The sequence below is a fragment of the Astyanax mexicanus genome, chromosome 12, assembly GCF_023375975.1.
Source record: "Astyanax mexicanus isolate ESR-SI-001 chromosome 12, AstMex3_surface, whole genome shotgun sequence".
NCBI lineage: Eukaryota > Metazoa > Chordata > Actinopteri > Characiformes > Acestrorhamphidae > Astyanax > Astyanax mexicanus.
The window spans coordinates 50,486,268-50,502,688 of record NC_064419.1 but is presented as its reverse complement, the minus strand read 5'-3'; the positions used below and the strand labels follow the sequence as shown (position 1 = coordinate 50,502,688).

Sequence of the window (16,421 nt, the reverse complement as noted above, 5' to 3'; positions counted from 1 at the left end):
AAAATATTTATTTGTAGAGATATCACCACAGCTGTTTTTCTTAATATACTTTTTAAGTTTTAAACAATTATCAAACTTCAATTTTGCCAGTCTAAAACATGTTCTTAAAGAGTGCTTCAGATTTCTGTGAGGAATCAATGAACTTTTAACAAACAAAGATTTTTCTCCTTTTTCTGTAGGATCAGAAAACCCATATGTGTTTATAAAATATTCTTTCCTTCTAATAAAACTAAACACTGTTTGTAAATCTAAATACAATTCAAACGTCCTCACATATACAAAAGAAAGGCCAAGTTCCAACAGTGATATTTGTTTAGTAGTGAAGCCTGTTTTATTTATGTTGATTTCAGGTGATTTCTCTGGTGAGTCTGAGATCTGGTCCGTGTGTGATGTGGTGAATTTACTCCTCTCTCTTCTGCACGATGGTTTTATCCTGAGAAAAGGTGGATTAGATGTTTCCTGGTCAGGAGGTTTAGAGCTGTTTTTTTGCAGTTGTAAAATATTTGTTCCATTTTTGGATGATGGAATGCTGAAAGATGAAAGATATCTGTAGTGTCTGTCAGGTTCAGCGTCTCTTTTGTGAAAAGTGGTAGATTTGAGTTTCATGGATGTGATGTTGTTGTTGGTGTTATGATAACTCATCTTCAGACACCTCCTGAGGTCCACTCAGTGGAATCTCTGTATCAGGTTTACAGGAGCTGAAAAAACAGAATTAATACTGTTAACCATCTGATCTCAGACCTGTTTCTGCACATTCAATTATCCCTATTAGGTCCTCTATTAGGTTATCGTCATTTATGACCCAACATTGCAATGGATGGTAACTATCGCGATGCCACGCCCACTTTTTTGTTTTTCCAGAAACATGCACTGACCTTCTTTAGGTCTGCTTCACCTAAAACTTTAGCAGGGATTGTACAGAAAAAGATCAAATCAGGGATATAACTTATATAAATTAGAGTCAGGGATGAAAATTAAAATACCCTACTGCTACAAATATGCCTATTTGGCATATAATTATATTATTTATTATTATTCTATTATTATTATTATTAGGATATTATGATTTATATCCTCTATGATCTGATTATAATCCTGCGTCCACACCGGCAGCGTCAGCTAGAAAGCAGGAAGGAGATGTGAGAGCGAATGCATTTGTGTGATTTATTAAACAACAACTAAACAAACAACCAACTAACCAAAACCTGAGAAACAGAGTGTACACAGGGATAAAAAACCAACAGAACACATAAACACATAACCAGACTGACGTACATTATATGTACAACTATATACACGGGAAACACAAACAAGGAGGACTATTTATTATACACATAGATGGGGACAGGAAACGAGAAACACCTGGAACCAAGTAACAAGGGGGTGGGGCTACAAACAAACAGGTCAGCACACTGAAGACAGGGCGGAGACACGGGATACACACAGGGCACGTGCAGAGGAGTAAATAAACAAACATGAGAGCAGAAAAAACAGAGACAAACAGGACGAGACCGTGACAGACAGACAACAGTTATTCGACCAGACAGAAATATTCATAATAATACATAATAACATAATAAAAATTATCTTACCTGCGTGAGTGCGATGGTTTGTTTACAAATTCGTCCTAAAATATATATACAGGATTATTCATAATTCATATAAATGAAAATAAATATTCGTTTAAATCCCAAAAAGATTATATTTAATCTATTATTTAAAGCAGCAATAAACACATTATTTATTAATCATAAAAATGAATAATACTTACCTCAGGTTCAGTTTCTTGTTCTGGACGTCTGGGAATAATCCAAGCTGAATAAAAGATTAACAGATTAACAGTGTGAACACATTACACAACAAATGTAAAATATAAAAATATAAAACATATTTTACACAGTTTAATAAACACACAGTTTTTACCTGGACACTGGAAAGGGAGCTGCAGCTTATCTTTTCTTACAAGGTATATGAGAACTGCTGTTACTAAAGCCAGAATTAATACAATTAATAGTATAATAATTCCAGCTATCAGGCCAGTAGGAGATTTATTTCCACACACAGAATCAGATTCAGGAGTTCCAGGCTTTTCTTCTATCTGTCCCAGATCTTCACACCTATCAGAGAGAAGCAGCACATGATGAAGATACAACATTTAATGTCTCTAATATAAAGACAATATAATAACACAACAATGCAGTTAGAGATATAAGTGCTATGAGTTGTGATATGCAGTGAAAAAACACCAAATAAGAGAAGAAAAAACTGTCCTTGGATTTCTCCTCAGTCTGTGTCCTGCACTCTGATTGGCTGTAGCTAATCGCTGCACTAACTTGCAGTCCAGTATGTTTTATAATAATAATAATAAACTTTATTTATATAGCACCTTTCATACGTATAAATGCAGCTCATTGTGCTTTATATGGGGAGAATGTGAATAAGAAACAGCACACAAGTAAGATGGACAGATTAAAATTAACATTAATAAAATATAATACTCAAAAACAAATGAATGAAAATGTAATAAATTTAATCAAATAAAAATACAATCAAAACCAGACAGATAAAATAAGATCTAATTAAAAGCTAGACAAATAAAAATAGGATAATGATTTTAATGATAGTAATAAAATCTGAACCAAATAGTGAAACAATTATAATAAATACATAATAAGAAGGATCTAATTGAAAACTAGAAGCATAAGAATAATGTCTAATTAAAAGCTAATGTAAAAATATGTTTTTAGCTTTTTCGTAAAAACAGTAACAGGTTTCTTGATGAATATTTATGTGTTCCAGATTTTTGGCTCATAAATACAGAAATCTGCTTCTTCACTGTTTTTGAGTTTTTTACAGGGGATCTGGAGAGGAGATCAGTCGAGCTCAAGACACAATTCAGAACATATTCAATCAGCATTTTAAAAATGTATAAAGGTGTTAAATCATAAAATCAAAGATTTATAGACTAGTAATAACATATTAAACTTGATTTTAAAACTTCATTCTAAAAATAGACTTTAAGGTTCTGTTACTGGTGTATAAATGTCTTAATGGTGCAGAACCTGCATATTTATCTGATGTTCTTCAGCAGAACTCTCAGATCATCAGGAACTGCTCAGCTAGAGCCGCCTAAAGTAAAAACTAAACACGGAGAGGCAGCGTTTAGCGTTTAGCTGCTACGCTGCTCTTAAATGGAACCAGTTAACAGAGAGCATTAGAAGAGCTCCAACACTAAACATGTTTAAATCCAGACTGAAAACCTACATGTTTGATCAGGCTTTCAGCTCAGCTTAAAACACTGCAGCTCCGCCCACTTTTATTCTGTAACGGCACTTTTATTCTAATTCATAGTGTTAATTTTCCTTCTTTTAAATATATTTTTTAATCATGTTTTATTCATGCTTTATTATTTTATTTTTATTTTTATTCATGCTTTATTCTTTTTTTATTGTTTTATTTCCATTTTTTATTCATGCTTTAGTCTTATTTATTTTTTTATTTCCATTTTTTATGTATGCTTTTTCTTTTTTATATTTATTTCCATTTTTATTCATGCTTTATTCTTGTTTTATTTTTTATTTTCATTTTTTATTCATGCTTTATTCTTGTTTTATTTTTTATTTTCATTTTTTATTCATGCTTTATTCTTGTTTTATTTTTTATTTTCATTTTTTATTCATGCTTTAGTCTTTTTTATTTTTTAATATTTCCATTTATTATTAATTCTATATTCTTGTTTTATTATTTTAATTCCATTTTTTTTATTAATGCTTTCTTTTTTATTTATTTTTAATTTCCATTTTATTGTCATTCTCTTACATATTTATCTCTTGAATGAATCAGAGAAGAGGAATCTTTACACCAATCAATGTCCAGTATAGTGAGACTCCACCCACATAGTTGTTTAAACTGCAGTGTGAAACCAAAACGAACAGAGTAACACACACATCAAGACTGGTTTGAACTTTCAGTAAATACCCTAAAATCCTTTAATGTGAACCTGGTTTTATTAACATTATAAGACATATACTACATATACTCAGACAGGGTGCAGTAGGAGTGGGGTAGTGCATGGTGTAGTAACAGCAGCCATATACGAAACTTTATCTTAATTTCCCCCATTTTCATACTGAAATTATATTTCTGCTTGACATTATCTATAGCATCTATAAGAATTCTGAGGAAAAGTTCCTATAATCACAAATCATTGATCACTTATCAGTCAGTGGTTCTCTCGTAAGAGCACTTACTCTGTATGTTGTTGGCAGTTTTGTAGAGTACCGTTAGAATATGATCCCTCTGCACATTTATCACAAACTGTATCTTTATAAGCTGTTCCTGCAAACACACATTCAACTCCGTTACAGTCAGGAGACTAAAATAACAGTGCAAATTAACAAATTAATCATGAGAGAGGACAGTAGATCATGCTGTTTCTCCATCAGCAGCCGGAGTCTGAGAGAATCGTGTTGTTTCTCTCTGGGAGGGTACAGTAGATGTGATGCTGGTGGGTTCAGGCGTCTGTTAGCTGATGTATCAGAGCTGGGGATCCAGTGCTTTTCTCCGAGTGCACTGTGATTCTGCTCAGTAATCACAGCCTAGGCAGCACGGTGGATTAGTGGTTAGCACGTTAGCCTCCCAGCACTGGGGTCTTGGGTTCAAGTCTGCGTGGGTTTCCTCCGGGGACTCCGGTTTCCTCCCACAGTCCAAAAACATGGAGATCAGGTAAACTGAAAACTCTAAAATTACCCAGAAAAATGGAATACTCTAAATTGATCTGGTAAATTGGATACAGAGACTGTAAAAAAGATGGACGCCGTGTCGCCGTTCCCATTCATTCAATGGAAATGAAGCTAAAATCTTCCTCCATGTTGTTGATCCTGAAACCCGAGTCTGTAGAGCGCAGTAGAGACCAGAGGAGGGAGAAAGACTGTGGAGAGACCGCCTACTCATTTAAATAACCCCGCCCCTGAGGGCTGCCTCCACAGAGCTATACACAGTCTATGTTCCCGCCCATACAGTCATTGGTCATTGGTCGCGCCCCGGCTAGGTGTAACCCCGCCCTTTTACAAAAACCACACCTTTTTAGAACAGAGCTGAATAAAGTTTTAAAAACCGAATTCTGTGGGGATATAAAAATGTATCAATATAAGCAGAGGTTACACTAAAGCTGCTGCATTTAAATAATGGAGGTAGAATTACAGTATATTAGAAAAAAACGTGATTAAAAGTTGTTCTGTTTTGCCATTGAAACCTATGGGGATGGGTGGGGTTACACAGCTTTCTGCAACCGAACAGCAGGGGGCGCCCGACCTGTGGTGGCTTCACTTTAAGAGACTATGCTCTGTCCAGCTATATACAGTCTATGATTAAATACTATAAATTGATCTGGTGTGTTTGTGTGTGTATAAGTGTGTGTAAATATATGTATGACTGTGTGCTCAGATATGGATTGGCACTCTGTTCTGGGTAAATGCTGTAGTGCTGGATGATGTAGTTCTCCTCCAGGTGGACGGGGGTTGTTTCTGGTTGAGAGTACGCTGTGTGCTATTGGCTGCCGTTTCTCACCGGTGTGTGGATGAGTGCTGAGTATCATGGGCGTGGTAGTGGGGGGAAAAGTGGACCTGACTACCCAGGGCCCGAGTAGGGAGAGGGGCCCATGAAAATCCTGATTTTTTTTTCGCTCACTTTCCTTTGTTTACTGGCATGGATAGGGGCCCATTAACATAGAGGGTGTACAGGGCCCAGAATTTGCTGCTACGCCCCTGCTGAGTATAATTGGTTGTGTGTAAAACATGTAAATTGTAAAGCCTCCTTGAATTTCTAAAATTCATAGTATTGCTGCACTGATTGGCTGTAGCTGGAAAAGAGGCGGAGTCTGATTTCTTCACAGAGGAGGCATGTTCTGGTCCTCAACCTCTTCAAGTGTCGGGAGCATTGCTGATAGTTATGGGGGAATTCATGAGAATGGGAGTTTGGGAGACACATGCATCTTTCTTTACCCACCACAGCCGACTGTTTGAGTTATTGATGTTTTGGTCATAAATCTCTCACTGGCTTAATTATTGATGAAGTTTAAATACACAAAAAAAAATGCTATTAAATGACATTATGAGGTTATGTCCATACAATACACTGTACAACAGGTCAGTAATGTAATTAATGGGACAGGAGATTGTACAGGTATATCACACTGACCTCTTTGTTTTATATATTGACCAGGGCTACATTTAGCATGTGTTTTTGCGTGTATACAGCTTCCTCTGTTTTCACTCGTACAGAAGTGTCCTTCGAGAGGTTCACAAACCGTGTCTGATGTTCGTGTGCAGGCGGTCTTTATTCTCAAACCCAGTCCTGTAAAAATAACACAAAACACACAGTCAATTCATGTAAAATATATTTTAAAATACACTAGGGCTGCAACTAATGATTATTTTGGTAGTCGACTAATCTGATAATTATTTTTTCGATAAGTCGATTAATCAACGATTATTTCTGCCATGTCCTCCATCTCTAAAAACAACAGAAACAGCTGAAAATGAGATTTAAAAGGCATTTTAATGTTATTTACTGATATTTAGTAAGTAAATATGTAATCTGTTGTGTTTGGGCACATTTAGAAACACAAACTGAGTTAAATTTAAACTGTGTGAGTGAGACATTTATCCGTCTCACATGGCACTTCTGTCTCCAGCACTTTGTGTAATGCAGAACTTAAATTAACGATTATTCAACAATGAAATTTGTAGTCGACAAATTTAAATAATTGACATTATCGATTATATTGACTAATCGTTTCAGCCCTAATATACAATATTAACTGTAAATAAGGTGTATTGTCTCTTACAGTGCACACGCACTTCAAAAACTACTTACAAAAGCTCAGACCTACCAGGGTCACATTGGGAACAACTGAAGCACTCTCTAAGACCGTTGGGGGCATCGAGAAACGTTGCATCCATACAGGGAACACAGGTGGTGCTCGTGTATTCTGTACAGTCCCTGTAAACACGATTCCCTTAAAACAAAACAAGAACAGCACAATGTTAACACTAGTGCTGGACGATATGGCCAAAATTCATATCACGATATATTCCTTAATTTCGGTCGATACGATATAATTTCGATATCGATATAAATACTTAGAAGGCCACAGAAAACTGCTAAGAATCCCTGCAATGGAAATATGTACCTACTACTGTCTGAAAATTTAATTTAAGTCTTTGAAACCTCCTTTCACGAAAACATTATAATACTTAAGAAATAAAAAATAGTCAAGATAAATCAATGCTCAATTTTATTTGCATATAGCAAAATAAAAACATGACATCCCTGTCAAACATAAGCCTATATAACTATTACCAATAAAAATAACTTTAAATTAGGACAGAAGCAGAGCTTCTTATTCTTTTGTAAACAAATTTAACAGATCAAAACAAAAGTGTTTCAACTAGGATAAAGAATAAAAGAAGCCTTTATATACATAAAAGCAACAAGATTTCCCCGTCAAATAAACAAACCTATAGGCTTTATCAACTATAAATAACTTAGTTACAATATAAGCTACAAAAGTGCTTCAGCCAAAATACAACTCTTTAACATACAACATAAAAGGAACATGATATCCCCGTCAAATAAACAAACCTAAAGGATTCATAAACTTTAAATAACTTAAATAACTTACAACATACGCTATAAAAGTGATTCAGCCAGTATAAGGAAAATATTGTATGTAGTGGAACTGATTGAGGTGGTGGAACAGATTAGATGTTTTAACGTTACCGCTGCTAACCTGCTCCACTCTCCGGCACAATTTGCAGCAAACTGAAGTTTAGCAGACCTTCCGAGAGTCGAACCAAATCCTCACCACTGAATTAGACCTCCCTCCTTCAATTAATCACTTGTGGAAGCGGCAGGAGCATTCATTTTGCATCAAAAATGTCCCGTGCTGGGAGCCAAGAGGACCCGCGGCTGACCGAGAGGACCCGCGACTGACCGCTGACCGAGCGGACCCGTGGGCGGACCGAGCGGACCCGAGGCTAGGCTCGGCTTGGTTCCGCTCCGTTCCACTCCAGCGCGGAGCATTTCAGATGCGAACCGAGCCTACCTTAGCCTTGGATCCGCTCGTCCCGGCTCCGTTTGGCTCCAGCGCGAGGCATTTTAGATGCGTAGCGGACCCGAGCCTAGCCTAGCCTAGCCTATCTGGCTACGTGCCTATGTGATTACGTCATCACGCACAGAGATAGTCCAGCTACGGAGGCTGATTGTGTTCAGGTGTGCGGCGAGCTGACGCCAGTAAAACGCCTGTCCGTGACAGATTCTGTAAATAATACATATCGATATACCACAAAACTGATTTCACCGTTATTGAAACATTTCTTATCGCGATAAATACCGATATCGAATTATTGTCCAGGCCTAGTTAACACCATCACATCCATCATTCTACCACAAGGAATATGTAAATTTGTGTATGTGAACAGCGTGATTAGGTGATAAGTCTCTCTGAAGTTGGGATTCTAAAGGTATATTTTTGTGTGTCTTAATAGTAAGATGGAAAGTTGATTAAAAGCATAAAAATAATGTGTATAAAGAGGTGTATATTAGAGATGACATTTATTTCTAATACACCTTTAATGTGCCTGTAATTAAATTCAGAGCAAATACAAGATTTCATTTGTGTCTCTGTTTATATCAGTATTTTACTTTTTCTTTGGTCACTACAGGATTAGTAATAATAATAATAATAATAATAATAATAATAATAATACACCTCAACTTATCTCACCTGGTGCACACATGGGACAGCATTCTTCGTTGGTCTCATATTCGGCTCGTGCACATGCAGAATCGCAAAGTTTAAAGTTCAAGCACCAATAAATATGTAGAAGAAAAATGATCTTAAAGTTACAGATCATCTTAAAAGTGCCCTCTCCTAATGAAGCCTCTCCTAAATAAGCATTCTGAGGACAGTTCCTTCATTATGCAGCAGTTAGAGTTTTCATCGTGTTGTCCAAGACCCTGAAAAGAAATAACAAATGTTTTAAAAAGGCTGAACTTAATCACCAATGAAACAACTATATATTACCCCATATTAACAGCTGGCCTTAACATGGCACTGCATGGTAAAGAACTCACTGAGGATGTGAGAAACAATAATGATGCTCTATAATTAAGATAATCTAGGCTATAAGAAGATTGCTAACACCCCAAAAATAAGATGATACACTGCAAAAAATCCATTGGCAAAAACTAGAGAAAATATATGTAAATTGAGACATAAATGCTTAAAGGTCACCTTCCGTCGTTTTTTCTTTCATTTTAAAATGTCTAGTTGTGGTCTCTAGTATGAATGAATGACATGTGAGCCGTTTTTGTAAAAAAAAAGTGCTCAGGTGTCTCTGTATAGCTCTTTTTTAATGGACTGTTTTAGGGGTGTGTCCAAAATGACCGGATTCCAGCTTTGCTCATGAATATTCATACATGCAAACAGCATGCAAATATCTCTCCTCTGATTGGCTAGGAGCACTGCGACGCCCCTCCACCGCTCTGCCGCTCACTGCCTCCCACCTCCTAACTGATGAGCGGTGATGTTGCGTCGCTTCAGCTCCGCCTCTGGGAGTTTCTCGAGCCAAGGTGGGCTGGTCTGTGAGTTTCTGCCTACGTAGGCAGAAAGATAATTCAAAATTCACCCGTTTTTCGGAGGGGGGGAGGGGGGATTTCTTTGCTTAGCTCCTGCAGACAATGGGGGCTGCAAAACAGTTTAATGTGCAGGTGTACACATTCAACTCGGAGAGACAGATAGATAGATAGATAGATAGATAGATACTTTATTAATCCCCAATGGGGAAATTCATTTGTCCAACAGCACACAAATAACAACAACAAAAAAAACAAAAACACACAAAAAACATACACTACTGTATTCCACAAAAAACAAGAAAAATCGGATTTTCCCAGAAGGTGAGCTTTAAAGTAAGCAAATATATCTGGCAGTGGGGTGAGCAATGTTTTATTTTTTTAAATAAGCAATAATTACAAAGTCAAATAAGTGAAGTAAGACTTTAATCAAGGAAAAATCCTTTAATTTGTGGCTCAAATTTGGACACAAGAATCAAATGAACTTGAGTGGTGAATAATATCATTATTGCTAAAATACACAATGCTTAGTATGACAAGAATTCTTATCATAGAAAAAAATGATTTATTGCCTCGAAATTAGATAATTTATTTTGTTTAAATTTCGTTTTTGCAGTGTGGCCGAGGTCGTGCAGCAGTTCTCCAGGTCGGGTTCTACTCAGACCTCTCCAGGGTCAACCTAAGAAGTTCTAAGACTTCATGTGTTTAGCGTAATATTCAGAGATTATCTTTAAAAAATAGACGTATCAGTGCTGCCAGTATTGCTGCAGATGTTGCAGAATTGTGAGGTCACCTTACGTTGCTCAGACCGTGCGCTGCACACTGCACTGCATCAGCTCTGACTGCATGACTCTGTCTTAAGAGAAAGCCTCTTCTGAAGCTGATGCACAAGAAAGCCTGTCAACAGTTTTACTGAAGACCAGCAGGCCAAGAGCACTATTATCAAAACTATTTAAACTATTTATATTTTATATAGACTATTTATATAATTTCCTCCACTAGACAGCTGACTGGCTTTTACTCTTGTAATGTTTTGCTGTGATTGGTTTAGTGTGGTTTAATAATAATGTCCTATACTGTTCTGGCTTCAGATCACATTAATTCTCTTTGCATGTGGTATAAATGTCTATATATAAAAGCACACACACACACACACACACACTTTAAAGAACTGTGTGACCTAAGCTGTGAAATAAAATAACAAATAAAATAAAACATTAATATTAAAAAATAAATATTAATGATGATGTAGAATTTTGTGATGCAGGATTAGTTTACAAAACATAATCTCATTACAGCAGAGCAGACTGGAATTTCTTAGAGTTACAGAAACGTTTTCATTTTCAGTTGTGAAAGGGGAATACCAGCTAGCATTTTTCCCTTTTATTTCTTTAGCGTTTTATCCAAACATTTTTCTGATACACTGGAAAAAAGCATATCCTCCTTCCCACTCACACTGGACAAAAGACGCACTGTCTCATAAAAATGAACCAAACAATAAAGAGCTCTATAGCTAATTACTACAGTAAGGACCCTTTCAACCACATCTAGATGATGTAGAGCTCCATGATTTGTCTTGTGCTTTTTCCTCCGTTTGTTGTATGAACAACGTCCAGACTAATAATAACTGGTTTGTAGTATTGCGATGTTTTGCTTTTAATGTAATTAATCAATAAAATCTTAATTTGTGTTTTTCGTTCTTGTATTTATTTATTTTTGTTTTCATTACTTTCTTTTCCCTTATCTGTGCAGGTGTGTGTTTTATATACACTATATGGTCTGTGCCTCAGTGCAGTCACATGACAGTCATACTGTCAGGTCTGGTGCTAGAAGCACTGCTGTCTCTCCCACATTCAGCGCTGCAGACGATCTCCAGTCTCCCAACTACACTTCCCAGAACACACCACACTCTGACATCACGCACTCACCTGTTCACCTGCCACCACCCGGAAGCCCTGAATATTGATTACCCACACTATAAAAACCCCCTTCACTTACACTCTGTGCCGAGTAATCGATTGGTTAGCCCTCATTACAAAGCGTATTCTTGTTATCATAGGCGTGGTAGTGGGGGGAAAAGTGGACCTGACTACCCAGGGCCCGAGTAGGAAGAGGGGCCCATGAAAATCCATGTTCCTTGTGTGTTGGCACTAGAGACCGACCGATATGGGTTTTTCTAAGGCCGATGCCGATACCGATCATTAGTGGTCAGAGTCAGCCGATGGCCGATGTGACCTGCCGATTTTTAGGGCCGATATGCTATCGTATTATATTTATTTGGCATGCTTAAAATCATACTAGTAAGAGGAGGCACAACAGTTGTAAACTTCACACAATTTATTGAAAATAAGGTTAGCATTTTATAGTGACTTTAATGTTACTATATCACTATATGTTAATAAAAAAAATATTAATTTTATTTAGATTGTATTATCCATAACATTTTATTTTATTCATTATATAACATATGTTCTATATACACTATATATTCATGTTTATAGTAGAAATATTATGTTGGCTATTATATAAAATTTACTGTAGGGGCCTACTAATTAACAAATGTATGACTTGTTGCAGTCTGTTAGTCTATTAATTATTCATTTTAATATGTTTAACAGAGTGCAAGAAGACTTCCATAATGTGACAACTTTAGATAGTTACTCCAAAACGGCAAAGCTCATTTCTTCTTCAACTCCATGCAGTTGAAAACGAATGGACATGGGAGGACAATGTTATAAAATGTTCACATTAGGGCTGCAGCTATTATTTTACAAAAATGGGTGACGTTTAAATTAAGAATAAAATTATAAATAATGCAAAAACAGACAGGTGCTGTAATTTAAATATAGCTTTATCTGTTTTTTTTTTCTTCTTCAAATGAGCTCCTTAGCCAGAGAAACGCGTCTCATCAGCTGTACTGGAGGTTCGGTGCGTGAGCGGAAAATGAGTTGAGAAAGCTGAAGAGCGCGGACTTTATAGGTTCAGGATAAAATGAGCTTTTATCAGAAAAGTCTGGAGGGGGTTCTAAAGTAGAACCCGACAAAACAGAAAATTCTGCTCATCGTTTCATTTAATATCTAACAGCGCAAACCGCTTTAAACGGGTGAGTTTTACAGCAGAACAGCAGGAGGCGGCATGATTTAATGTCTGTTTGTAGTGAAGGAAAAAGAGATGTTTTATTTTAACTCCATTATTTTAGAAACTATTTGTTTTATTAATTCGTTTACAATAAAGCTTATTTATATACAGTGTTGGGAGTAACGGCGTTAAAACTAACGCCGTTACTTTTTTTCAGTAACGAGTAATCTAACTAATTACTATGAATGTAACTATAACGCCGTTACCATTTCCGACACCCCGTTACTGCACGTTACTTTAGCAGCTCTATGAACTTTTTTTTTTTTATTTCGCTTTGCCCTGGTTAACCCCTCCTCTGTCCGGTGAACTTGAGCTTCTGGCCGCTGTGCCTAGGTTTACGTGGTTTGGCGTGGTGAAGTGAGGCACAATTGTGACGATTTGCTGCTCTAATTAATTCAGTGATTGCCGTGGACAGCCCAAGTTCCGAATTAAGGACGTTAAGCTCTTTTTAGCTGCTCCGGTTTTTGTGGTGCTGCTGCTTTCTATTTTAGAGCTTAGATTCTCTGCCCGAATCCCACCTGACCTGAGGACCGACCCGAAATCAGGCTCCTATTTTTATTTTATATAAAGCTCTGGTGTGATAATCACAATGTTGCTAAGTAACCAATTATTATTGTTCACTAAAGCGAACGAAATAGCGAAAACTGAAAGTGAAAAAACATTTGTGTTAACTGAATCTAATAAAAACGGTAATTAAAAGGAAAAACATAACTATCTCGAACTGTATTTTGTGTTTATAAAACTAACTAAAACGAACTGAAATTACTGATAGAATACCCTCATTTTTGTGTTTAATTTATTTATAAGCGCTGTTGTACAGCGGAGTTGTACAGCGGGAGTTGTTGTGCCGAGCGCGCGGCACTCGTGGTCCGTTAGTTCTTGTGTAAAGCGCTCGCGCTAGCAAGCCCACCCTAAAATGAACAGAAAAAATAAAAACAAAATAAAATTAAACTATAATAAAAATGAAAACTGTAATCACGTAGCTCTGGGCGCACGTGAACGCCTCCGCGTTTGACTTGCAGCATTGTGTGTAGCTGTTCTTAAAAATCATTTAAATTAAATAATAGTTCTATGCTTCTATGTTACAGTGTTAATTAACATAATTCTGATTATATTTCGCTCATTCAATCAGCCCGAAAACAGCCAGTTTATGGGGCGGATCGGGTCGGGCTCATAATGACAGTTTATGGTTCGGGCTTGGGCAGAATGTGCACGGGCTCCGGCTGGGTCGGATTTTTTGGGCACGATCTAAGCTCTATTCTCTTTTGGTGAAGCTGTTATATTAATACCATTTTAACGGGCATTAAATTGTTGTTTTTGTCCATTATTTTGTTTTATATATACATATTTCTTTTGAGTGTGGCTTGGTTTGTTAAATTTCATCCCCAGACGCGTTTTTCCGCTTTTTTCAGTATTACAAGTTTTAGTAATTTTCTTTGGTTGTGTGGAGAATTTCGTTTTATTTTTTTGAAATTCGTTAGATTATATTTTTGTCAACATTTTGGGTTTATTTTCGTTTGTTATTTTTTGTTATTTTTCTAATAATAATAGTAAATGCATAATTGATTTCCTTTTTTTGACGGGCGAATAATAAAAAGTAACACGATAGTTACTTTTACTGGTAACTAATTACTTTTATAGTGGAGTAACTCCGTTAGTAACTCAGTTACTTTTTTGGAGAAGTAACACTATAACTAATTAATTTTTCAAAGTAACGTGCCCAACACTGTTTATATATAAGGAGAAGTACAGTCCTCTAATAATCCTGACTAACCAGTAATTATTATTTCAGCGCAGCTGATGCTGCAAATATCCTTAAACAGTTTTAGTCCTGCCCTTTTTCATTTCGTCTAAAAATAATTTAAATACTGAAAATATCAAGTGTTAATTTGATTTTATTTACTTAGATTTTCGTTTCTGAAGAAGAGACATCAGTTATTTTATACTAGAGCTTATAGATAGGGCTTGCCTTGCATAGTCAGGGCGCATTCCAAATGCACTCCTGCCATCAACTCTAAGCATAGTTTCGTTTGGAGAGAAATGCTACAACATGCAGTTGAAATTCTATTCTTTTTCAGTAAATGAAGCAACATCACAGATTACTAATCATGAGAGAAAATATAGACTTTGGGACACTGGATTGTAAAAATGGATGCCTTACCCGTTGAAAGTCTTGCTCACTCTTGAAACCTTGCGCTGCGTTCCAAGTAGCTGCCTGCAGATGTGCCGGATTAAAATCGGCGCGGCCAAATAAGAAAATCGGCCGATGCCGATTGATAAAAAAATAACAAAAATCGGCCGATTAAATCGGCTGGCCGATCGATCGGTCGGCCTCTAGTTGGCACGGATAGGGGCCCACTGACATTAAGAATGTACAGGGCCCAGAATTTTCTGCTACGCCCCTGCTTGTTATCTATATTTTTGATCTCCTGGTTTTGACTCTCTGGTTTGTTATTCTCGATTCTAATTTTCCTTCTCCCTATTGTTGGAACTCTGTGTATTACCTGGACTGTTACCGTTTCTGATTGTTTGGATTATCCTCTCTTGTTTGCCTCCCCGTGCATGAACTTTGGACTGTCCCTCACTCTGGTTAGTGCTTTTCCTCTCTGGTTGTTGTTTGCTCCGCTGACCTTATATTTCAGTCTGACTACCCTGTTGTTATTATTGATATCTGCTCTATTTAATAAAATATTCTTTATACTGCATCTGCGCTTGTCTGAGTATATCTGATCATTACACATACTTCACCTCTAATCCTCATTATACTGTTCCAAATGCAGGACCAATAGACTACACAGAATTGTTGGTTTTCTCCACAATTGTGTTCCATAGTTTTTCTGAAGCCTTTTTTTTAAAAGAAGTTACTGAGGCCCTACTAAACAGCAGAATATTAAGAAGAAGTCTTCAAGAATTTAAAACACAGCTGGTATCAACATAATATTATAAGTCTAACTGATTAATTGATTGACTGATTGATTGTTTGATTGATTAATTGATTGGTTTGTTTAGTCAAGCCCAAATATGTGGTTCATTTTAATATTAAATAACAGTAGTATAAACAAGTGTGTTAAACCAGATAGATTGTTGTAGACATTTTAACTCCATCCAAAAGCACAAGTATTGTTTACACATCAAATAATCAATTATAGGCTGAACAAACAAAAAAACTGTATAAGTGCAATGTATAGTAACAACCTTAAAGATCCAGAAATATTAGTGATTTTATTAGTAACATATAAAGATATTTAATTACAATACAAATACAAATTCAGTAATAAATATATCTACTGTATATAAGTCATATTGTCTGAAGGTATAAAAAGTTTTTACCTGTTCTCTGTGGAGCAGTTTTTACACGGCCAGTTTTTTTGTGTTTCACATAAACAGCAACTGAAAACTACAGGAACCTTATCTCCCAACCCCCACCCTGCTGAATTATTATCTAGCCTCAGAGGAACTTAAAGTCCAAGTGACAGGTGACAACCGCAAACACAGAGCGCCTTCAGGTCTATTTTCAGCATCAAATCTGCATTAATAATGGAAACTATCTACATTCCCCCTATGAGTCACTCCTTTACCCGAGAAGAGAAAATATTTCAGATCCTGCTGCTCAGTGGTGGGTAATGGAACAGAGACGGGGATTT

At 36.5% G+C, this 16,421-nt stretch overlaps 1 protein-coding gene across 1 annotated transcript; it reads right to left on the bottom strand.

Annotated features, from left to right (window-relative positions):
* Nucleotides 1-308: 308 nt before the first annotated feature.
* LOC111190374 (tumor necrosis factor receptor superfamily member 5) lies at nt 309-16,352 on the bottom strand. Its single transcript, XM_049485621.1, has 9 exons — nt 16,108-16,352; nt 8,789-9,021; nt 6,893-7,018; nt 6,199-6,354; nt 4,251-4,338; nt 1,924-2,117; nt 1,772-1,815; nt 1,593-1,627; nt 309-698 (listed from the first exon to the last, which is right to left on the bottom strand). The coding sequence occupies exons 2-9, from the start codon at nt 8,916-8,918 to the stop codon at nt 629-631; spliced, it is 843 nt and encodes a 280-aa protein (XP_049341578.1). The 5' UTR covers nt 8,919-9,021; nt 16,108-16,352; the 3' UTR covers nt 309-628.
* Between the last annotated feature and the right edge of the window lie 69 nt (nt 16,353-16,421).